Below are 26,175 nucleotides of genomic sequence, written 5' to 3'. Positions count from 1 at the left end.
ATGGCAAAAAGTGATACATAATGTTGAATAAAGTGTTACTATAAGCTATTTGTAACACTATAAGATGTTACTAATGATATAAAAGTGTTACATAAGAAATTGTGGGTAACACTTTGAAAGTGTAACAATATACATTAAAAGTGTTACATAAGGAAATTTAAAGTAACACTTGTTTAAGTGTTACTACAAGCATGTAAAAGTGTTACCTAATAGCATAGGTAACACGGGCAGATGTAACGCCTAAATAAGTGTTACCTATTACCTATAGTAACACTTTAAGCACTTTAAGTAACATTTTTTGGGTGTTACTTAAGGTTAATTATGTAGTAGTGATTAGACCAATCGAATCGGATTCCGACCGGATCAATTCAGATTGGACAGTTTTCGGATCAAGTTATATTCGGACCGGATCGGGCCATTTCGGGATCGAATCGAAATTCGGATTATGTTTCGGATCATCATCAGATTGGGATGCTTTTAGCATCGGACGGTTGTGGATCGGTTGGTGGATTCTCTCACCTTTATTATGTATGGAGTTGTTACTCCTTTGGCCTCATGGTTTCTTTGACTATGAGCTTTTGTTATGTATATATGGAACTGCCACTGTTCGTGCTTTCTAAAGGTATACATAACTAATTTGCATAGTCAGAACTTGTGCCAAACAGTACTTGTGATAATCGTTTTTTTTAATGGGTCAATTTCGGGTACTTCGAATCAAAGCCTAATGGAAGCCAATAATTTCTTATTGCTTTGAGATCGGGTTACCTTTGGATCAGATTGATTTCGGATCGGGCAAGATCATATTGGATCATTCGGATATCGGATGAGTTTTGAATCAAGATTATTTCGGATCGAATTCAGACCAGATGATTTCGGATTCGGACCAAGGTTCAGACCCAGACCGGACCACAGATCGGATATTTCGAATCGGATTTTAGGATTAAGACCAACTTTGACAGGTCTAAATAAAAAGGGAGTTTTATATAAAAAAAATCCTTAAGAATTTGTGAACCTTAAATTGCATCGAAACCCCCAAATCGAAAAACCATATTGGGTTCCCCACGAAGAAATCTCGGCTCTAAAACCCAGAAAATTCACGGCCCTCTCTATGCGGAGTGCTATTTTTCGCGAGTCCGCGCGTCTTTCGTCTTTAACTTGGTATTGTTGATTTGAATTCGTGATTTCCTTGCTAGGAAACTTTTTACTAAATTGTCGTTTGACTCTAATCTTGTGCATGAGGTGATTGAGACTCAATCCTCAGACACGCCTTTCACTTCTCTAGGCTGGTTTTTCTCATTTCTAAGCCCTGAATCTAATGTTTGGTTGCTTGTTTTGACTTGCAGGAGATCTGGGTTAAGAAACACAAGTGTGTGAACTGTGGAGTGAGACTTAAGAAGATTAACAATAATGGTTGAGACGAACTTGAAGGCAGAAACAATGAGACTGATGAAACAAAGGGATCTCATCGAGGCTGAGATGAATTCCATTATTCAGCGTCTCTGCCAGCCAGGAGGTGCAGGTCTATCGGGAAACCTGCTTGATTTTGAGGTACATCTGCTTCTCCACACCCATAATTTGAGGATTGCTATCAACGAGTGTGAGTTAATGAACTAAGTTTTTATAATAAATAAAAGGAATTTAGGTTCTTGGGACTAGTTCATAACAAGTGATTGCTGCAATCGGGAAACCTCCCTTTTTTGTAATATACACTATTTATTAAGCTCGGGCTATGCTCTGGATAAGAAAAAATTTCATTTATTAATATAATAATTTATAATAATAACACTAAATACAACTTAGCCTAATGGTTAGAACTTTAGTATATATACTTGGGATCAAACCCTATACTATGCAATTTCTTAATTTTTATTGTACATGGATTACATGAACTAAAACTTCCTAGAGAGAGCGCCACGTGGCACAATTTCTTGTTTTCATACGCCTTTTAATATATTTGTATAGATTTTTAAAACTTTTCTCTATCGAGAACAAAGGTGAAAATATTCTAGGTAACCTCTGCTGCAGTTATTTTCTTAAAAGTCACAACATACCGGAATGGCAATCGTGATCTCGCTCCTTGACAGCCTGTTGAGGATAACAACTTTCTGGAGTGTCATGGTTGCGTTGTTGTCCTGTTGGCAGTACTGGAAGAATTTCAATGTCTTTGTCCTCTGATCAGTTCTTATGCATGCCTTCCCTTTGTTTTACCGACTTTCATATATGTGTAATAAGAGATGGAATGTGAGCAGCTGGACCACAACCATCTTTGCCTCTTATAAATAGTCAATTCTTTTCTTCTGAAGAATCTAATTTGTATTTAAGGTCAAGACCCTTTTTCTTCCCTTACAAAAGCCTTCAACATTCATATATTACCATTAAGTTGAAGTTGAGAATCTCTTTTTTATCTACCTTTTATTCAATTCTCTGATGTCACTGTGTAGCCTTTGATTGTGGAGCATTGTGGTTTTCTGGTGGACACATTTTTCTTAGCAGTTGTGCACATGGAAACATTTTAACAAGTAGCAGCTGTAATATCAAGCAATTGCTCTTGTTCTAGGATATTTAGCCTCCCAAAATGTCGTGGGTTATTGTTTCCTTGTATCATGCTGTGAACATGATGAATTTTCTGATTTTTAATTTGTTATATGCTAACTTTTGGTTTCCATATGGCGAATTGTGCAGGGTTTTCCTCGTGCAGATATCGATGTTCCTACTGTTCGTGCAGATCGATGTTGTGTGGCTGGTAAGATGCTAAGCCATTTTGCTGGTTTATTGTGCTAACTATATTTTTTCTTGGGACTGGGATCATTTAAAGTGGAGTTGGTGAGAAGTTGATGAGCATGGCATTTGATGTTGATTTCCTGGTCGACGTAATACCTTTTAACCCCCACTTGGGCCTTGAACATAATACTATATTGATTTCCTGGTGGACGTCCACCTGGTGCTAACTATATTTTTTCGTGGGACTGGGATCATTTAAAGTGGAGTTGGTGAGAAGTTGATGGGCATGGCATTTGATGTTGATTTCGTGGTTGACGTAATACCTTTTAACCCCCACTTGGGCCTTGAACATCCCGACGAAAGGTTCGTTCAGCCACCCCCATACACCCAAAACACCCTCGCACCCTCACAGCAACACTTGGCAAGAAACTCGATCTACCCCTCTTTGACGGAACTATTGGTGGATCTTGAGAGCCGAGAGGTATTTTTGCTTTTTATCGGCTTGAGGAAGTGGAGAAAGTGGAGGCGACAATCGTGTCCCTAGAGGGCGATGCCTTGCTATGGTTTCAGTGGGGAGATTGGGAGGAGAGAGATTGTGAGGTGAGAGGAGCTAAAGGGCCTTGTTCTCCATCAGTTTAGACTGGTGGCGGCAGGGTATTTACATGAGTAGTGGCTTCCCCATGAACAGGTGGGGAGCGTGGTGTAGTATCGTAGGAAATTTATTGACCTTTTAGCTCAGTTAGAGGAGGGAATTCCAGATTAAGTGGCCAAGAGTTAAATGGCGAAGTTCGGGCTGAAGTTTTGCCTTCTAAACCCAGCCTCCTTAGATATGGCCATGGATATGGCCATTAAGGCCGAAGATAAGTTAAAGTAGGCCGGTCCAAGAAAGGTTGGGCAAACCCAATATTGTACTCTAACCCAAAACTCTCCTTATTCCACTTGTTCTAAATCCAACCCCAGCTATTACAACCCATCCCAAAGTGGGTCTAACTCTTTTCAAAGACCCACATCCTCTTCTCAACCTTACAATTCGAGAAATTTCCCACCTAACACCACCACACGTGGAGGAGGAGAAATTCGTGGACTAAGTGAACATGAGATGCAACAGAAGAGAAAGGATTGTGTTTTAGGTGTGATCACAAATGGAGTGTGGGGCACAGGTGCAAGAGGCGTGAGCTCATCGTTCTAGTTAGCGTGGAAGAAGGTGTAGAGGAGGCGGAGGTTCTTCTAGGAGGTACGGAGGTGGAAGGAGTAGTAGAGGAGCAAGCCACTAAAACCCAGGAAATCTCTAAACTCGGTGTTAGGGATCAATACCCCCAAGACCTTGAAAATGAGGGGAAGTATACAAGGGCAAGAAGTGGTGGTCATGGACAACCCAACACACAACTTCCTCTCCAAGGCAACCATCCACAAGTTTGAACATTCCTATCACACCCACCAAGGAGTTTGGCGTGACTTTTGGTACTTGCGAGGCCATTCAAGGTTAAGGTGAGTGTAAATCTGTCCATTTAAAGTTGTAAGGTATAAAAATTATTTAAGATTACTTGCCACTTGAGTTAGGAAACTCTGATTTAATATTGCTATCACCAAATAAGAATGAAACCCGGGGATGAACAAAAAACCGCCTTTAGAACCTACGAAGGTCACTATGAATTCATGGTGATGGCCTTTGGTCTCACCAATGCCCCGATAACTTTTCAATCTCTCATGAACGATGTGTTCAAACCCTATCTTCGGAAATTTGTATTGGTTTTTTTTGATGACATCCTTGCCACTTGAGTTAGGAAACTCTGATTTAATATTGCTATCACCAAATAAGAATGAAACCCGTGGATGAACCAAAATCCGCCTTTAGAACCCACGAAGGTCACTATGAATTCATGGTGATGGCCTTTGGTCTCACCAATTCCCCGATAACTTTTCAATCTCTCATGAACGATGTGTTCAAACCCTATCTTCGGAAATTTGTATTGGTTTTTTTTGATGACATCCTTGTCTATAGCCCCTCACAAGAAACACACAAACAACACCTTTCCACAGTTTTGCAAACACTAGCTCACCACCACCTATTTGCTAACCTCCAAAAATGCAATTTTGGCAAAGCGGAAAGTTCGTACCTAGGCCACATAATTTCTGCTGCTCGTGTGGGTGTGGACCAAGACAAAATCCAAGCCATGACTTCCTGGCCGCTTCCACAGTATCTCAAGGAGTTAAGAGGTTTTCTCGGCCTCACGGGTTATTATCGGATGTTTGTGGTAGGATACGCCAAAAATGCTAGCCCCCTCACACAACTCCTAAAAAAGACAACTTCAATTGGACCCAAGAAGCCACCCTTGCCTTTGAAATCTAAAACTAGCCATGAGCCCATGACCACTATTCCAATTTTAGCCCTTCCCGATTTCTCTAAGACTTTCACTTGAAAAACTGATGCCCGCAGTTATGGCCTAGGGGCTGTCCTCTCTAAGGAAAATCATCCTATTGCTTAATATCGTCAGTCTTTGCGGCCTAGAGCCAAGATAAGTCTATTTATGAAAAAGAACTAATGGCCATTGTGTTAGCTGTGCTAAAATGGAGACATTACCTTTTGGGTAGAAGGTTCATCATTAAAATGGACCAACAGAGCCTAAAATGGAGCAGAGGGAGATTGGGCCGGAATACCAAAGGTGGGTTGGTAAATTTTTGGGCTTTACGTTTGATCATGGTTTGAAAATGCGGTTTCGGTAACGGTTGCGAAAACGGTATCAGTTTCTCTAGTACGGAACAAATGCGTTTATCGCGGACCGCGTTGCGGTTGAATTTGGTTTTCTAGTGTTTTTAGATGTTTTTTAATAAATGTTTTTGGTTCTCCTATATTTTTATGATAATATAACACTAAACGGTAACTTTTTAAAAATTATTCTAATATTTACTACTCATTTCAAGATTACCATACTATGTTAATACATATAATTCTAGCAATACTAAGTATATGGTAAAAACTAGGAAACTAAAACAAAAAAAGGAGTGGTAGATAGAGGAAGAGGTGTGCATACTTTGGTGGAGCATGGAGATGCGTGGCAGCATCAATTGGCGTAGTGGCGTGGCAGCAACAATCGGCGTGGTGGCGTGGCAGCAAGAAATGGTGTGGCACCAAGGTGTAATGGTGTGGTAAGGTGCTGCCGTGGTGGTAATGAGAGGGAAAAAGATTCTAATGAGAGAGACTTACGAACTCCTACTCCTAAGTGGCGGGAAGATTGTAATGTGAGTTTGCCTCCTAGTAATGAGAGAAAAAGATTGTAATGTGCGCGGGAAGAATGTTATTTTTGGCGGGAAACGTGAAATGTGGAAGTATCATTTTGTTGACAATAAAATGAAATAAAATTTTATTGTGGCGGGAAATGTGGATTGTGAAAGAATGATACTTAGAAAATATATTTTGCCAACAATATGTGGCGGGAAGATATTTAAAGTTGGACGCCTAATATTGTGAAAATTTAATGATTGGCACAAAGTTCTTTGATTCAATAAATTTTAATTGGTTTTATGAATTTGGCTAGGAACATTGCGGCCTAATATTTTATGAAAATGTGGTTATATAAATTACTATGTATTAAGCATGAGTAACTAATTAAATACTATAGCTAGAATAGCTAACATAATGTTTGAAAAATTAGATGAACGATACTTCTTAAAAAATACGATAAAAGTTTAAAAAATCATTACAAGTTTGTCTACCAACAGTACTTCTAAATGTTTTTACTGAAACTTAATACTAAAAAGAGTGGTGTGGAGGATCTTGTTGGGCATATTCATCATGGTAATTCCTTTCATGATCCCCGAAAACGTATGAAGCTGCACTATCAGTCCATGATAGATCGTTATGACCCGAACTAGTACTAGTACACTATAATAAGTGGGCTGATGATAGTGCACACCCCATAGTTAAGGGTGCCATGGTTGTAGATTGTAGTATCGTGACTATCTTCATTGTGAGGGGTTGACTATGTTATTTCTGAATAAGATTGTATATTAGGTTCCCTGTAACCATACTCTTGTGGTGTTGCATATGATGATCCTGCTCTAAAGACGGTTGTCGAAAATCCACTCCATGATCCTTCTATCTAATGGTTCATGATTTAATATTTAATCTCTTTAAGCATTAAAAAAGCTAATACTAATATTTACTCTTCAAATTACAAAATATAGCCCAAACACTCCAAATTAATATTTAAACAAGGCCTAAATCTTGTTAATAAAAATTACTAAAATAAACAAGCCCAAAGTACAAGTAGTATGACCATGAAAATAAACAAGCCCAAACTAAAAATATTTACTCTCTTCAAATGCTTATAAGCACAAAATACACATGATAATCCACTCCATATCTCTTGCTCTATGTAAAAGAAAAAAAGAAAAAAAAATCACAACTCATTCTCACCCATCACGCACGCTGATTTACTGATTTCATTCTCTCAAACCCTGACTCACGCGTCTCTCTCTCCTCTATACTCCTCTTTCTCTCTTTGCAATTCCTCCATTGAAGCTTAATAAAACTTACAAATTTTTTTACAACGACAAATATTCTGAAGTATTACCTTATGGATGTCGAATTTTCACTCTTCACGCCGGTGGAACTCCACGTCTCCACCTCATGGCTAAATCCTCAGGATCTTCAAAATTCGCCTTTTCTTCAATTATTTATCAGTTGTGGTAAGTAATTCTTTTTTTGTGTAGTTTGTTTTGCTTGAACTTGCTATGCTTGTAGGTCAATTTATCATGTATGTCTTTTGCCTTCTTCTATCTCTACCTCTCCTTTTTTGCTAGTAGTCTATGGTAGGGAGTGGGCAGTGGGGACTTAGGGGAAGGAATTTCTGCAAAGTGCAAACTTATAAATTCTGATAAGTCACTTATTGACACGAGAAATGCGGGTGAAAGGGGCGTGTCACGGTCGGTTCGGCCGATATCTCGGCGTTTTAAAATCCTCCGTTATGAACCGCTAAGTTTGGGTTCGTCAAAGTTGAAATCAGTTGCAACTCGGGCGAACCGAAACGTAACGGGTGCATTTTAAAACTATGCTTTTGATATTAGTTATAGATCGGCATCACAATGAGCTGAGCCCAAAGTGCAATACTATGGGCACCACTTGTAGATTTGCGTGGGATCAATGGTTGCCTTAAATTCAGCAAGATAATTTTGTGAAACAAGTCACCTATGATGTTCCGGAGGGTAAACTCACCCCAAAAGGGTACACTGTCCAACCTAAGAAGGGAGTATCATGACAGCCCTACGGGTGGGCACTCAGGTTACCTTAAAACATATCAAAGGCTAGCAAACCTTAAAACATATCAAAGGCTAGCAGCAGAGTGTTATTGGCTTGGGATGAGGATGGGAAGAGAAATATGGAAATATGTACAATCCTGAAACATTTGTCAACTGAGCCCAAGTCTCGAATTTGTGGAGGGGTTGCCTACCTCACAAGGGAATGACCCAGTGGTAGTTGTGGATAGGCTGACCAAATATGCCAACTTCCTCTTAAACACCCTTTCACAGCCCCTATGGTAGCTGAATTGTTCACCAAGGAAATCATCAAATTACATGGCACTCTCAGTTTGTTTTAGAAGGAAATTTTGAGAGTCCAAGGGACAACACTCTTACCATCCTCAGTTAGATAGACAAGTGGTTAACAAGTGCCTAGAGTCCTACTTGAGGCAAAGCGTGGATTATGTACTAGGGTGCACAATGCTCATTGCGCACCTTGTGCACCAAAAAAGAACATACCATTTATATAAAAGAACACGAACTATTTTCTAACACCTTTTCTACTTTAAAGAGGAACACATGACTTAAAATTAAAGAACGTGTAAATTTATATTTATAAAAGAACAAAGGTTATAATGAAAAGAACATATAGTAAATGAACATCTACACTTAAGGTAATAGAACATATATCTTTTAAATTTAAATTTGAAAAAGAAATCTTTCGTTGCAAAATTAAAGGAAGCAAATAACAATAATTTTTAAATTATAAACTCTAAAAATGATAAAACAAAATAGTTTAGAAAAGGGTGCACCATGCTCTACATGCACTTGAGTGCATGTACTTATTTGCGCTACTTGAGGTGCTTCATCGATGGTAAGCATGGAACAAGTGGCTTCATTAGCAGAATTGGTACAATACCACCCTACACTAAACCACATCTTTCACACCCTTTAAGGCATTATATGGGAGGGACCCCCCACATCTCACTAAGTACCCAATTTCTACGGTAGAGGAGCAATTATTGGAGAGGGATGCAACCTTGGATGATTTAAAAGCTCATATACTGAAGTCTCAGTACAAGATGAAGTTGTATGAAGATGGGAAGAGAAGTCAACTTGGAGGTGGGAGATTTGGTTTACCTTAAGTTACGACCAAACAGACAAAATTCCCTGGCAAACCGAACCAATGATAAATTGTCAGCAAGTTACTATTGGCCCTTTGAGATATTACAGAAGATAGGGAAGGTAGTATACAAATTGAAGCTACGTGAAGAAAGTAGGATACACCAGTGTTGTATCCCGAAATTAGCCATTGGCTCTAATCCTATCATTCCCCCCAACTATCACTTGACTTAGTGATGGAAACTAAACATGAAGCAGTGCTAAATATGAGGTCTAACTCCCCTCACTCCACCAACCCAACTCTTAAATGGAAACACCTACCCACTTATGAAGCTACGTGGGAGGATTTCTTAGCTGTCACTAACAGATCCATGCCTTCCTTGAGGACAAGGTGGCTCTTTTGGGGACAGGGTAATGTAGCACACCATCCTAGTACTAGACACCTCATCACCTACAAAAGGAGAGGCAAAAAGGGTAGTGCGCCTAATCCAAACAAATGACACCTGTCATATGTTGCAAAGACAGGTGTTAGAAAAATACAGCAGGACACACTAGTGGGGATGATTCCGGTATGATACCTTGTACCAGTACTACCAAATTAGTCTCTAATCATTACTAGGTCAGGATGAAATAAATAGTTATAGGGGGTAATGAGGTATCGAGAAAATTACTCCTTTAGTTGATAGTATAATCAGTAGTGGGAGAGCTTCACCTCTCGAATGTGAGCCCAGTTGTATACTATCGTTATCATTGGATCCATTTTATACAACATATCCTTAGAGTTTTCTTCATATTTTCCATAATTAGCGTGATTGTTGAGCTGGTTTATAGTACAAGCATATATTCCCATATGACCACACACAAAAACACACGCACGTGAAAGGCAAGTATGCAGTTTTGAGTCTCGACAGGTACACTTCAACCTCATTGGTTCTTATGTCTCCATCTATGGCTCATGGAATCCTTGAGTTGGAGGGCTTGGCACTTTTTTTTGTAGCCCTCATTTTGCAGTTTGCACACATAAATATGTGTTTGGACTTTTGGGGTGGCCGTAGGTGGTATTAATTTATTAAATACTCTTAGTTCGTCTAACAAAGAATCCATATATCAGCTAGTTGAGTCCAAAGTTCTTTGGATTTTGTAGTTTATGATCTTTGAAACTTTACATCTGAAAATTAAGCAAGATTCATTCGACAACTCCCCATGAGCTTGAAATACCCTTTATCCACATTCTAGTATTCTCCTTTTGTATCCTTGTGGCCACCGATGAAGAAGAGGTGATCATACTTAAACATAAAAAAACATTATAGAACACTTTCACCCTAGTGACATGCTTCATATTATATTAATGTGATTGTTTATACAAGTGGCTTTCATCCCTGAGATGGTTCATATTGCTAAGAAAAAATTGATTTAATGAGTCCTAACTATGGGTGTCCTGAAAAAAACAGTCTCAACTATCGTTTTTTATTGTTCAGTCCCAATTTTGACCCTCCCTTTACACCGGTGGTCCGAGTGGACTAGTTACTTACTGAATTGGTAAAAAAACCCTTATTTTCCTTTTTACTATTTTTCACCTGATTCTTCTCCTCCCTCCTTCCTATCTTTCTCTCTTCTCCCTTCTTCCTTTCTCACCCTTAAATCCTAATACCACGCACCATTCCACTCCTCCCACTAAAACTTCCACCCCCGCACCACCACCACCCACAACCTACGCCAACTCCTCCTCGAACATGGTTGGCCATCTTGAATTAGGAGTCCCTAGGCCTCCGGGCCCACCGTTGCGACTTGCGACTAGGGGTGAGCACAACCGGGTACCCGGTATAATTTCATAGACCCGGACCCAGTGAGTATTAAAAATCTAGAATTGGAACTGGTCCAACCGGGTCCTAAATTTTTGGACCCAAACCCGAAACCGGTGGGTACCAGGTCCAGAAGTGGGTACCCAGTTGTAAGTTTGACAACATACTAAGATGGACCAATTAAACTATAAAAATTTAAAAAAAATTTAAATGGGCATAAAGGCATACTAAGTACTAACTTTTTACTTAACAACTATTATCCTAAATACCAATTCTATATGAGTATATGAAAAATAAACCAATTCTAAGTACCGGGTACCCGGACCCAGACTCGCTCCAACCGGGTACCCAGACCCAGACCCGCTCCAACCGCGTACCCAGAGCCGGAACAGGTCAAACCGGGTACCCACCAGGTACTGGGTCCGACAAAATTCTACCCAGAATTGGAATCAGATGCAACTGGGTAATACCAGGTTCGGGGTACCCGAAATTTCTCCTCGCCCCTAGACTTGCGACAAAACAACGGCAGTTGCCTTAGCTTGAAGGTGTTTAAACTTTGCTGCCTCGGGGGGTGGAGTCAGCTGACGCAATAATATACTTAAGAGCGAGGAATTTGAGGGAGATTTTGATACGGATGGGAGATGACAGAGCCAGCCAGTGTGCCAGCCACTGTCCAAGAGTACTAGTTCTGTTAGGATTCGTATGTAGTGTCCTAATTTTGTTAGGAGACTATGTAATTTAATTGCTTTATTAGGCATTTAATTTCAGTTGTGTGAGTGATAAAGTAATCTTATTATATGTAGGAGTCTAATTCTTTCCTTGTCATTGAGTCATATTAGGAGTTTTATTTTAATAATTATCTTTAGGATAGGCGTGTGAATTAGATATAAGTTTAGGTTGTTATTTATCTTTATCCTTTAAGATAAAGATGGATAAATTAGTTTGTTATGAGTGTTTATCTTTTAAGCTTTACTAGATAAGCTAGGAATCTTGTACTATATAACCAAGATTTCGGCCATAATAATAGAGAGATTTTGATGATTAAAAGAAAGTGCGTAGTTGCATGTGTTGAGCGTAAGCTAACAATTGGTTTCCGAGTAGTAAACCAAAACAAACAATCGAGACTTGTTTGTCTATGTTCTTAACCGCGACTTAAGAGTAATATCCTTTAAGTTTCATAGTTAGTTCATTCGTAAATCACAAAAACACAAAAAGAGTTCGAAAGAACCAACAAAAATCGCATCAGATTTCCGGCGATTAGGGTTAGAAAATGACCGACACAACGATATCGGTGATTGTGGTGCGGCATGAGAAGCTAGAATTTCTTCAATTGGGGCTGAATTTCATCTCAGAGAATCATCAATGATGCCATCCGAGCCGTCGCCCTTTATTGTCCCATGTTGAGGAGCTTAAGGTTGTCTGGGGTAAGAGAAATCGACTCTGATGCTATTAATGCTCTTGCTAAGAATCGTGTTAATTTTTGTGATATTGGGTTTATGGATTGTTTGAAAGTTGATGAGACTAATTTCGGTTATATGGGTTCACTTACATATCTTTCTATTGCCGGAACTTCGCATTTGAAGTGGGGTTTAGTGTCTCACTTGGGGAGTAATGTTTCAAGAACTGATATTGGTCCCACTGCGGTTTCGAAGATGTTGCCTTGTCACAGTTTGAGAATGTTATGTGCACCTAATTGTACAAATGTGGAAGAAGATGCTAACTTTGTGATGAGTTTTAAGGGGGGGGGGGAGGGTTGGCTCGGCAGGGGAGGTGGCAGAGGAGAGGACGGAGTAGTGAAGGAAGGAGGGAGGAAGAAGATAGAAAAAAAGGCAGATTACCCGCTACAACATTGTAGCATAAAAACCTGCTGGGACTATTATTGTAAAACACCCTTCAAAGTTGGACTGTTTTTGATAGGACGCCCATAGTTAGGACTGATGAAATAAATTTTTCCTATTGCTAATTAGGTCTAAACTTTCCTCAAAGTAATTTGCAATGGATTTGAAGTGCAACTTGTAGTTTGTCATATTTACAAATGTTTGTTTGACGTCTTTTTAGGTAGTGTTAATTTATTATATATTCTTACTGCATGCATGATGTGGATTTTCTTGGCGTGTTTCGATTTTGTTGTAGGTTTATTAACTCGAATTGGATTTTAATGTTTTATGGTACTATAATGGACGAAATTTGTAACAAAAGATATGAACAATTCGACGATCTCGGTTAAATTGAACTAGGGTTGAAGAATAAAGCTATCTCGGCTAAATTCAACAATGTTATTTTGCTATCTCGGCAAAAACAACAATAATTCAGAAGGAATAACTTTTATCAAAACTCAAATCTCCCCTTTCATTAATAAACAAAAGCCTTATACAGGCGTGCAAAATAAAACCCTAATCATACTAAGACTAGGAAACTAAGAATAAGTAATAATGAAATAAACAAACTCCTCCAAGTAGAACAAGCTCAATTTGGACGCCCGATGCCTACTATTACTCCTACTCCAACTGGACTCTTAATGCTACTATAATCCTACTCCAATTAGGAATTTTAATCCAACTAGGATTTAGATTTCTAACTCAAGTAGAATTATGAACAAACTAAAACTTTGAGACTCCTAACAGAATTAGGAGTTCTAATCCTACTAGTATTAGGATTACCAGAACTAGGAAAACAACACAAATCCTAACAGAACTACGAGTTGTTTTAGGGAAGCCATCTATGTGCACATCTACGCAACAATGAATTATCATATTGGCTAGTTGAGTTCAAGTTTAGGGCTTTTTTAGTATGTTTCACATTGGATAATTTAAGCAAGATTGGTTGGACAACTCCCCATCATTTTGAAATAGCTTTTTCCACATTCCAATATCCCCCTTTCGTGTCCTTGTAGCCACAGACTACTGAAGCAGAGTTGGTCAATTGAATAGTTTTTGGCCTAGTAACGTTCTTCATGCTAGGCTAATATCAAAGTTCATACTAGAGAGTGGCTTTGACACCTCAGAGGTTGCATATTTCCAATTACTTCTACAATTTTATTAATGTAATGTGCAATGGGTTTGTGCAACACATCAGCAGGGGACTGGACACCGCATCACATACAAAAGAAGGGGCAAGAAGGGTATTGCACCTGAGCAAGACAAATGACACCTCTGTCAATTGCAGCAAATCCAGATGGCAGGGAAATAGAGGAGCAGGACAGCTAGAAAGAATTATTCCTTTTTGATTCCTTGTACTGAATTATTCCCTAGTTATTGCTAGGTCAGGAGAATGGAAGCTGAAGTAGTATAAATAGTAGTAGAAGGAGAATAAGCAGGGTATCCAGAAAATTACCTGTTTAGTTTATATTGGGAGATGTTACCTCTCGAAAGTGAGAAAGTTGTATGCCATTGTTGATCCTTCTGTTGATCCTTGGATCCAGTTTTATATAACATATCCTTACCTTATGGCCTTTATTAGTGAGTATTCCTACTCTGCTAATCTGATTTCCAGCAGTTTGCTGGCAAACTTTTAGGTTTTCTTTTATATATTTTCTGCATACCCGTGATGTCTACTATATCAGTGTTGTTTACTATTAGTTTTATTTTTGGTTGCACACCAGGGCTTAAGAATGATTACAAAGATCTCACAGAGAAAATCGATCACAATCTACAGCTTTTGCATGCACCCAAATTGGTTTCTAAATCTTCAGCTCCCATGGATTCAGGTGGGCTGTCTTCGATCCTTACCTTTCCTTTTTCTCTAAAATATTGTGTTTTGTTTGTGTATATTTATGTGTGTGCATTGGTACTCTTCAATCATGTGGCTTCTGGATGTGGAAACTCTTAGTGTCCAGTGTGTAATGTGATGTGAACTTGCGTATTCAGGATAGATATCAATCATTTGATTATTAGGGCCATGTTATGTTCTATAGCTGTTTGGAATGGTGGATGATGTGAGAATGCTAATCAATTGGATATGATGTTGATTGCGGTACTTCTTGATGCCCCCTTTTTGGTGTATAGGTTCTTTTATTTGTTCTGTCTTTGTGCCATGTGTCACTTAATGTAGAAAATTAATTCCTAAGGAAGTTGCTTTGGGAACATGTATATGATCTCCATAACCTATCTAAAATCAAATTAACATAATTACACCTGAAAATTTGACAAGATAAATTTCAAGTTGTGCGACTTCTCATTTTAATCCGAAGATTGGTTTATATATAAAAAATTCTAAGTTTGAAGGATAATCTTCTAAAATGGTTCTATTGAAGCTATACAAGCAGCAACACCCATCCAAGCACTTGCTTCAACTCAACATAACAAATAACTAACTCCTTGCCACATCAATATTCAAGTTAGTGAGGTTGTTATACGCTATGTTACATGGACACGGTTACAAGTATCTCATATGGGTATGGATCCGAGAATTTGATAAGGCAATCTAAAATATTTAGGATACTGAGACACCGTCCTAAATTTGGACTCTCGTACTACAGGAATTAAAGGACATATCTATGTATATTTATATTTCAAATAAAAACCCAAAAAGATCTCCATCATTCGTAGTACATCACACCATAATTCATTCGAATAGCTACCAATAGAAAAAGCAACTAGTGCTTGCCTTTTCACATTCAAACCCGCCGTAAGGACATGGATGTTCCCTTGTAAGCAATTGCAACTTATCTACCATATCAGATGAAGTATATTCACACACGAGCCACTATCAATGATCATGTTACACGTCTTATCCTTCACCCTACATCTCGTATGGAAAAGATTCTCCCTTTGTTCTCAATTTGGTGAGGACTCCACATGCAAAGCTCTCCTAATTACTCCCAAAAAATTGACATCATCTTGAGGATATGCGTCCTCTTCTTCATCTTCTAAAGGTTTTAACTCTCCTTGTTCTTCTAAGGCATTAGCTTCATTGTATTGATGATAGTCAAGGTGTGTTTATTGGGACACTCACTCGCAATATGTCATCTCCCTTGGCACTTATAGCACATTCTCTTATCTAAGTACTCTTGTTTTGGCAAGAAAACTTTTGGTTTATCTCCATTCTTCTTCTGTGAACTCGAACTAGAATTACCCTTGACGCTACTCCCTTGAGAACCCTCCTCAAACCCACATTTGAAAAGATTTATAAGTATGCTTTGGCTTCTCGCCCTTCACTTGTTTCTCATACTTTTCTGCTAGTTTGCAAGCTTCATCAAAAGTTAAAAATTGAATAGTATCCAGCTTTGCAGCAATGTGCTTAGCGAGCCTTTCTACATATCTAGCAATTTTCAACTCCTCTCGTTCTTGCATATTACAAATCATAGAAAGGTTTTCAAATTCCCTAGTGTATTTAGCAACACTAAGGTTGTTGTATAGCATCAAACAAGTGAGCTTAATGTATTACTCATAAGATCTAGGTAGGAATCGTTTCTTCATCCTTCTCTTCAAGCCCTCCCATGAAATAAGTCTTTGATCTTCTCTTCGAAGTCCCATAACTACTCTCAAACCATAAAGAAGCATACTTTGTGAGTTTTAAAGTAGCCATCTTGAACCTTTGTTGATCATCATACCTTTGTAGTCAAAAACTCGTTGATTTCATCAACTCAAGATTGATCGGGTGATGATTTTATGAGATGGAAGAATAATAGTGTGATTTTGAATCGGTTGGGGGAGGGGTTTTTTGCGTTAGGATAATTAACTTAAGGGTGGGTTTAAATGGGTGGTTAGCTAGGTTTTAAGTGGATTAGAGTCACTAAGTATAATTGCATAAAATAGAATGTCACTTCATATAAATCTTTTTTGGAAAAATTGTTTTAAATAAGTCAACCTTTATACAATCTTCCCATTTTAAGTTTACCTTTTGATTATCCCTGATTGAGTTAGGCTTGTATGTATGTTTTCTTCTATTGAATTTTAACGTGTTTGTGACTTGTTAGTAGGTTACTTATGATACGCATTACAATGTCCCTTCTTCTAAAATAGGCAAGGGTGGGGGTGAGACATTGTAACGCGTATCATAAATAACCTAATAAACAAGTCACAAACAGGTTAAAACTTAATAGAAGAAAACATACATAGAAGCCTTACTCAATCAGGGATAATCAAAAGGTAGACTTAAAATGGGAAAATTGCGCAAAGGTTGACTTATTTAAAACAATTTTTCCATCTTTTCTTGGCGAACCACCAATTAGAAAAATTAAAAGTAGGAGGCCATCATATAAACTGCCCTTTAATTTATTTTTGAGCAACATTATATATTATCTTTGACATGGCAAATCAAAGTATTAATCATCAAATTGTTCCTATTTTCAATGGTGAAAATTACGACTTTTGGGTAGTCAAAATGAAAATCATACTTAAGTCAAGAAATCTTTGGGACATTGTAGAAAATGGCTCTGCAAAAAGTACTCCCACAACCTCATAGACTTCTAAGGAGGAAATCATCAGGGATAAAGATGCAATGACATGTTATTTTTCCAAGAATTGTAACTGCTACAACATCGAAGGAGGCATTGGATACACTTAACACTGAACTTCAAGGAAGTGCCCAAGTTAGAGGCATCAAACCTAAGAGCCGATTTTGAGAACTTGAAAATGTTTCAAAATGAGAATATTAATCAGTATTTTTCTCGAGTAATAGACATTGTCAGTCAAATGAAAATATATGGAGAAGATGTTAAAAAAGAGAGAATTGTTTCCAAAGTGCTCACCACTGTAATGAAGAAGTATGACAGTCATGTTAGTGTTATTTAAAGTACAAAAGATTTATCAATGCTGAGTGCATTAGAAATGATTGGTTCAATTAAAGCACAAGAACAAAGGGATAAAATCATAGTTCATCCGAATAAGTTTCCATGCAAACCAAAAAAGTAAGGGATATTCCATTTGGTACCATTGTACTTTTGGCTTTTTCATTTGGTACCACTATTTTTCAGATATTCTACATGGTACCACTATAATTTGAATTTATTCTCTATTGTAGCATTCAACTCAGTAAAGTGTTAATTTAAATTAGAATAGGCTAGAGTTTTACTTCGATTTACATGTTTTAATTTGCGTTAAGATTTTAGTAATTGTTTTAGTCGTTAAGGTCAAAGTTGAGGTCATATTTGACAATAAAAAGACATAGAATATTATGATCATTTTTATGAAAATTTTGACTGAAAAATAGAGCTTTAAGGGTTAAAACGACACCCTAAAATCTTAATTTATTAAATTTTTGCAACTGCAAATAGAAACATGCAAACTCAAACAAAATCGTATTCTTATTCAACCATTAACTAACAATTTACTTAAAAAAATGGTATGATAAAGATTAATATTAAATTAGAGTGGTATCATGTGGAAGTTTAAAATAACAGTGGTACCAAATGGAAAAGCCAAAAATTCAATGGTACCAAATGGAATATCCCAAAAAGTAATAGCAAAAAATTTGAGGGAAAATATATAGTTCTAGCAATTCTGGTGGCAATAACGGAAAATAACCTCCATGTAGGATTTGCAAGAGAACTAATCATCTAAAAAAAGATTGTAGATGGAAAGGAAAACCTCAAAGCAACTTTTGTAAGATGTTTGGGCATATCGAAAAGGATTGTAGAACAAAGTCAAAATTAGCTCAAGCCCAAATTTCTAAATGTCATGATGAAGATCATCTATTTTATGCATATCAGGCTTCACAAATATCCAAAGATGATGTATGGTTGGTCGATAGTGGATGTAGTAATCATATGACCAAGAATCTATCATTGCAAAAGTACAAGTGACAAGCAAAAGTTTTCAAAGTTAAATGGACATATTCAACATGTCATGCGTACAAAGCTGAAAGCAATGATACATACTGGTTATGGCATAGAAGATTGGGTCATAGCAATACTGAGTTCCTAATTTGGGGAAAAACTTTTTGTTCATTTTAAGAAACTTTTTACTCATTTTATATTCAACTTTTCAATTTTCAATTTTTAGCATAAGGAGTGGTTTCCACGTGATCATATATATATATATATATATATATATATATATATATATATATATATATATATATATATATATATATATATATATATATATATATATATATATATATATATATATTCTTTTAATATAATAGCTTGTATATTTTAAAGTATTATATATTTTTTTTAGGAAAATGATATACATAGCCCTTAGGGTTACGTATAAGAAACTTAAAATGGAAATAAAAACTTGAATCAAGCATTTATTACCTCAAATGATGTGTAATTTTGTCTTGAATTCTTAAACTGTTTCCATTTTAAGAAATGAATTTAATGCTTATCCTTAGCCCTAAGGGCTACATATAACATTACCCTTTTTTTTATTATGTAATATGTTCAATTATTGATTATTAAGGATTTTGGTACCAAAGGTGCGCCTCGTCTACGAGATGCGTGCGCCTTCGCCTTGGGTTTGCTCCCCGGTGCACCTTTTAAAACTAAGAAATAGCATAAATACCCTAAGAGAGATAATGATGTGATTGCGGAATAGATTGTTGCAGAAGTGAAGCGAAGATTGCGTTCATGTTTCGTTGCAATTGTTCCAAGCGTTCTTCCAGCGTAGGGGGATGCAAAAGATGATAAATATCTTCTTAGCTTATTCAATTCGTTTATAAGCCTCTATGAATTCAGGCTACCATCCACTCATGTCCATAATTCTCAAACTGACAAAAAACTGCTCAGAAAAGACATATGAAATATGCACCCCAAAACGCAAACAAAACACCTCGAAAATTTATGAATTTTTTTACCGAGGTATCCCTATGTGTTTGAAACACTCTAACCAAAATTTCATCAAAAAATACCCAGATGATAGTTTGCAGTTTTAATTCTCCAAACACTGTGCCAGATTTACTCGATTTTTGACCAATTCGGAAGATCAATCTCGAATATATATCAAATCAACTCCAAACCATATGAAATTTTAGGAAACCAAAGTAGACAAATAGTAGCCCAATTTAGGATTACCCAAAAAATTCGACTGGAGGTGGGAGAACGAGTCGTTCAAAGTTACCTAAAAAATTTGGTCGTTACGGGAGATTTTTTTCCTCCTTTCTTCTTCTCCAAGAACGTCTAAGCACCAAAAGGACTCAGATGCCTTTGCTCTGATACCAATTGATGTAATTGCAGAAGCTTTAAAACAAGAACAATATAAAGAGCACTAAAGATTAAAACTTGGTAACAAAAATGTTATAAAGATTCGAACTTTGTAACAAATATGTTATAAAGATTGGATCTTTATAAGGATAGACTCTATATGTTCCCTCGAGAACTAGAGGATCTCTTCCTAACCTCAATGATATACAAGAAATACCTATATGTTTCACGAGAAGTACCTCTAGGCTATACAAGAAGTACCTCAATGCTATATAAGAAGTACCTCTACTCTATAGGAGAAGTACCTATAATGTATACAAGAAGTACCTCTAGGCTATACGAGAAGTACATCTATGCTATACAAGAAGTACCTCTACTCTATAGGAGAAATACCTAGCTAAACTTAACTTGAGTATATCACACGCCTAAGATAAGCATCACACGCCTAGGATAAGAATTTAGCAATCTTATCTAGGTTAGACTCCTAATAAGACTCTATGATAAAGGAAAGTAGACTCTTATACATAATAAGATTCCTTTATCATTCAAACACTTAACATAAATAATTAAAGCAATTAAAATACATAGTCTCCTAACAGAATTAGGACAATACATAAAGAATCCTAACAGAACTAGGATTGTGAATTTAGATAGGGCTTGGTATTTGTGTAACATTGCAATCAAGCGATTTGGTTCCATGCTTGGATGCAACTTGAGGCAAGTTGGATTCTAAGGGGGAGAGGATGATGCGTGTGAGGATCATCTAAATTCAAAATCCTAGATCTGTTAGGATTCTTTATGTAGTGTCCTAGTTCTGTTAGGAGATTATGTATTTTAATTGCTTTAAAATTCTTTTTTTAGGTGTTTGAATGATAAAAGAATCCTATTATGTTTAAGAGTCTAATTCCCTTTATCATAGAGTCTTGTTAGGAGTCTAGGTTAGATAATATTGTTGAATACTTATCCTAGGCGTGTGATGCTTATCTTAGGCGTGTGATATGCTTATGTTTAGCTAGGAGTCTTTTTGTTTATCTTCTTAGTTGTTGTTTATCTTATTAGTTGTTAGTGTGTGTTAGGACTTTAGTGTTTGCTAGGACTTTGTGATGCTAGGCGTGTATTTAAATGAACGAGTAACATGAATAAAATTGGTTGATTGTTTTTGATTAAATAAAGTCAAGTGCTTGTGCATTGATTTTTGGTTGTCGTACCAAGAACACATAAATCGTGGTTTGTGTGCATCTCCTAATCGAGGTTAGGTAGAGATCATCTAGTTATCGAGGGATCATACAGCCTATCCTTATGAAGATCCAATCTTTATAACATATTTGTTACAAAGTTCGAATCTTTATAACATATTTGTTACAAAGTTCGAATCTTTATAACATATTTGCTACCAAGTTTTAATCTTTAGTGTTCTTTATATTGTTCTTGTTTTAAAGCTTCCGCAATCACATCAGATAAATCTCACTTATCAAAGATATTTCCTTTGCCCCTTAATAAGCTTCCTGTTTGCTTTTAAAAAGTCAAATCTTGTAAATTTTGACCAACTATTCTCACAAATACATAATAAAAAGAAAAAAAAATGTCACCATAAATCCAAAGTTTAGGGTGTCTTCCCGTTTCATCCCAAAATTAATATATTACTATATAATCCCAAGTTTGGTGATGATCTTTCCATATTAGTACGTAGTCACTCATTACCTATTGTTAAATTTTGCTCCTTTTTGGGATATCTTTTATTCTTGTAAGTGATCAAATTTCAATTGGGTTTAATATGAGAAGGATATTATAGCATTTGGGATTATTCATAAATAAATCAAGCATGGGGCTAAGGTTGTAAGACACTAAGACAAACTTGGGATTTATAGTGAACATTATTTCTAATAAAAATAGTCATACGGAATCTTCTTACATTTGTCTCAATATGTATATTCAAAGTATTAACTTTGTTTTTATATTTTGATTAGTACATAATTAAAGATATGAATGTCAACGATGTGTCTTGAGACTGAAAACAAGCAAATAAGAAGTCTATTACATGATGGTAGGTGATTATACCCAAGTGTACACAATATACTTCACAAATAGCATTGCTTGATAGCTATACTCATTTCCCCCTCTCCCTTTATTCCTTCTCCCTTGCTGGCCTCTGCTTCGAGGTCTCTAGTAATTGCTCTACAGAACATAATATTCTAAGTTGTGACCTCCTTTCCCTTCCTCTTGCATCTGGCATAAGTTCAATGGATCACGGGCCTTGCTTGGGTGTGCTGATACATTACAATATGCTTTCAGTGAAATGCTTGTATTTGGTAGCTTTTCATCTCTTGAAGCAAACTGTGATACTGTTGCTCCAAGTGCACCACTATCTTTAGGTATTCAGGCAATTGGTGATGAATGGATGGAGCGTGCACTCTGTTAATACTACTGCCTTTAATAAGTCCGTATAAGCAGCCCCATCTTTAAAGCGAACAAAATTCTAGGTTGTTGCGACACTAGTAACGTGATTCTTTTTGGAAACTTCCAATACATGAGCTGTGAAATGTTGCCACTAATAAGTAATAGTAGTGTTTTCTCTGGAAGGTGGCAATTTTGTTCTCTCGGAGATGGAGATTAAATTGACTCTGATTTTATGTTTACACTATGCTTATGATGGCTTTACACTGAAAGCCTTTTCATTATATAACATTAAGCTCATAAATGATTCATGCTATGCACTTACATCAGTTATTTGATATATTACACACATATAGACATAATGTTAAAGATACACTACTATAATTTAGGTAAGTTTTAGACTTGTTGAAGCCTAGGAGGGAATTGTGATTTCGCTATGGTTGTCCTTATTCCATGAGTGGCTTCCCTGTCCTTTCCCCTCTCTCTGCTATTACATTGAATTCATAATTCATCCCTTGAATCGAAAATTACTGGTGACTGGTCAGTAAGCTTTTGCTATGTACACTAGACGATTGTCACGAGATTAGTTTCTTGGATTGTCTGATCACTGCTTACAGTATTCTGTTGCAGTTAGCCTGTTTGCATAGTGGTTCTCGGGCTAGTGGTGGAAAGGAAAATGCGGAGAATTTGGGATTTGGGGAGGAATGAGTTGATTGTAAGATGATCAAAAAGAGGGAGGAGTCCTGTCTAAAAGGGATACTGGGAAGAGCAGGAGGTGGGAGTAGGAATGAGGGAAAACCTGAGGTTGTGATGAATCCTTCCTGGATGGTACGTAAGGGTAAAGCAGAAGGGAGGACGGGATGGTCGATGTAGTTTACTTGCTGCTTTCTTGATGTATTTGCTCCTCTTGTAATCATTTGATAGTTTTGACATGCTTTTAACAAACTGACTACCCCCCTTCAATTGTAGAAACAGGCAAAGCGATGGATAGTCAGACTCCTTTCATTTCTAATGGTTGTTCATCTGTATCACCTGGGCGAGCTTTTGGAAGAAATTCTGCTGTTCTTGCAGCTGTGGATCCAGAAGTCAAACAACCCTTTGCAATGGTGGATGAAATAACTGAGGCATCTCCTTCAGCTGAAGATGGTTTGCAGCTTGGCGATCAGATTGTGAAATTTGGGACCGTAGAATCTGGGGATAACCTACTGTCAAGGCTTGCTTCTGAGGCTCAGACAAACGTGGGTAGAGTAATATCTGTGATGGTTATGAGGCAGGGTGCACTGACAAATGTTTCTGTTACTCCAAGAATATGGCGGGGCAGAGGTTTACTCGGGTATGTTTGATACTACCTTCCACCTTTGACCATTATGTCATTTCTGTTTCCTTTTAGCTTTAGATAGGACAAATAATAGTCTTAATATGTTATGGTAATCATGAAAATAACCTTATTGTGAAAATTATGAGAATGGGATGGGTTATTGTAGCTAATAGGAGTGCAAAAGTTTGGGAAGAGGTAAACCGATTGGACTCAAGATTTTACACTACTGTGATACGTATTCCAGACAAACCCATAAAGGTAGGTAATAGAGTAGAACCCGAGAACCCGAGTTGCATACCATGGACTGGAATTTTTATTTTTAAAAAGACAAACTTTGTGAGCGCATATGATACACATACAAAACCAACATCCTAGCAGAGGTGCTAGATTAAATTTCTGGATGAGCATGACAGATCCACAATTTTACATATCTAAGACCTAAAGTACATTCAATTTTTTTGTTTCAGCCCGTCTTGTAAATTGGCGGCATTTTTTGGCTTCATTCATTTGGTCATGTCCAGTATGTAGCCATGTATAATGATCTATCCCTACTTTTCTGGACCATGGCTGTTGGCTTCTGTTTTCATCTGTCTCAACCAAAGGGTGCTTTACCTCTAATACTCATCAAAGCTTCAATATGTTAGTCATTCTGCCAGCAATTAGATCCCTGGTGGTTTGCATTAATTTTGGTTACTATAAATGTTGTTTACTTGTTATATGGCCCCTTTTTTTAATTTATAATTGAAATCATATTACAAGTACTATAAAGAGTACATGAAATTTTCCATTCTACATCGTAGTGGTACATCAACTTGTACCACAAAATTCCCACAATATAACTTTAAAGACATAACTCCCCACAACATAAAGAAAAACTCCATATGTCCATGCTATGAAGTCTTCACACCTTGTCAACCCTTGTTTTGCTAGTGCATCTGAGATGCCATATGTCTCACGCCCCTTATAATGTATTTCTCATCCTGAGTTTGATCCTAGTTCATTCTTATTTTGATAAGACTGAAATCCAACAATCATGGTCCTGTTACGCTATTATTTGGTTCTGGTTTGTGTTTTCTACTGATTCTTTCACATGTAATCTCAGTTTTTTGCAAGTAAAATAATTTTTACTTTTGGTCTCATATTCTTAACATGAAGCAATGTAGATGCTAAACTAGTGACTATAATATGTACATCAATGATATATATTCAAGCCCTGCTCGTCTAGGGATTGCTTTTTTTTTTTGTCCCAATGTGTGGTTCTTTTGCCTTTCTATAAAGTTGAATTCATTTGGTTATTTTGCAGATGCCATTTTAAAATTCTCTGATGCCATATTCCATATAAGCAAACTGAAGCTCACTTGTTGGAGGCCTTAGTGTTTGTGCAAAGCTGGATTAGGGTTATTCCGACTACTTTTTTTGACTTCTTTTTATGTAATTGCGACATGTTTGTATATAATGTTTGACGAGTTTTGACATGTTGTTTTCAAGGGTAAAGTCATGATGTTGTCTATTTGAATTTGCAATCTCATTATGAAAGTTTTGATATGGGTAGTCTTCCACTTGCTCTAATCATTATCCGCAAGGTGTGAAGATCTTGCTCCCAAGTCCCAATATTTTTTTGACATAAGATTAATTTGCATTAATTAAAATTAAAAAACATAAATTACAACCTAGGGACATTTATCCAAACGAAGAACAGAAAGTAAGCTAAAGTCGAATTGAGTGTTACATGCCCTAGGAAGCAAAACTAATAAGAATTGTAAACCTTCTTGCTATCTTAGCAGCTCAATGGCAAATTTGCTTGGGTGAGAATCGTTGGGATTGGATTTTATGTCTTACGGATAAAGATTTAATTTAGTGTGATTAGGTTGTTGAAATTCAATCACTGACGATGTTCAAAAATAGATTGTCATATTCCAACTTGTGCATCTATTTTTTCATAAGATTATAGATCTCAATGTCCTTGAAAAGATAAAATCATCTTGGGATTCTAGAAGTCACTTCCTTTTGTGACTTCAGACCTTGCATAGAGGGTGTCTTGAGTTTCTACTCATGAGGTTGAAATTCAAAAGATGTGGAGGTCGAAACTTGCATAGAGGGTGTCTTAGATCTTTCCTTGCCGTAGGAAAGCTAGGAAAGCTGGCTCTTTGTATTACATTCTCATTATTTCTAATACTTAAAAACGTTCGAACATGAACATAGACAAAAGAACAAGGAAATTGAGGACTAGTTATAACTAAACAAATGATAACACAGAAATGTTGGAACATAAAACATAGACAAAAGAACAAGAAAAATGAGGACTAGTTATAAAATAGAAAACATAGTTCAAGGAAACTTGAAAAATTGACCACAATAGCCAACGGAAAAGGTTGTAAGGAGCTTAAAACTCCACCTAAATTTAGTGTTCTCGGTCCTAAAATAGAAACCATAACCCTAAACTTTACCTTTTATCGACAAATTATCGGCAGTGGCGTTTCGGGAAGATCCAG

The 26,175-nt window shown here is 36.9% G+C and overlaps 1 protein-coding gene across 3 annotated transcripts; it reads left to right on the top strand.

The window, feature by feature from the left end:
* Positions 1–999: 999 nt before the first annotated feature.
* LOC104893636 (uncharacterized) lies at positions 1,000–25,228 on the top strand. 3 transcript variants are annotated; one of them, XM_048637466.1, is made up of 6 exons: positions 1,000–1,158; positions 1,344–1,548; positions 2,683–2,743; positions 14,485–14,589; positions 23,341–23,698; positions 24,987–25,228. In XM_048637466.1, the coding sequence occupies exons 2-6, from the start codon at positions 1,408–1,410 to the stop codon at positions 25,006–25,008; spliced, it is 687 nt and encodes a 228-aa protein (XP_048493423.1). In that variant the 5' UTR covers positions 1,000–1,158; positions 1,344–1,407; the 3' UTR covers positions 25,009–25,228. The 3 variants fall into 3 exon arrangements, with proteins under 3 accessions (XP_048493423.1, XP_010678066.1, XP_010678067.1); XM_010679764.3 differs by having other exon boundaries at positions 23,335–23,698; XM_010679765.4 differs by having other exon boundaries at positions 1,014–1,239; positions 23,335–23,698.
* The last annotated feature ends 947 nt before the right edge of the window (positions 25,229–26,175 follow it).

Source organism: Beta vulgaris, chromosome 5 (genome assembly GCF_026745355.1).
Source record: "Beta vulgaris subsp. vulgaris cultivar EL10 chromosome 5, EL10.2, whole genome shotgun sequence".
Taxonomy (NCBI): domain Eukaryota; kingdom Viridiplantae; phylum Streptophyta; class Magnoliopsida; order Caryophyllales; family Amaranthaceae; genus Beta; species Beta vulgaris.
Note: the sequence above shows the minus strand (reverse complement) of the source record. Positions and strands in the feature narration are given on the sequence as shown.

Excerpts from the sequence above, each read along its gene's own strand:
- LOC104893636 (XM_010679764.3), top strand. The coding sequence starts at position 1,408 with ATGGTTGAGACGAACTTGAAGGCAGAAACAATGAGACTGATGAAACAA. Across the intron at positions 1,549-2,682 it reads GAAACCTGCTTGATTTTGAG|GGTTTTCCTCGTGCAGATAT; the intron begins GTACATCTGCTT and ends CGAATTGTGCAG. Across the intron at positions 14,590-23,334 it reads TTCAGCTCCCATGGATTCAG|AAACAGGCAAAGCGATGGAT; the intron begins GTGGGCTGTCTT and ends CTTCAATTGTAG.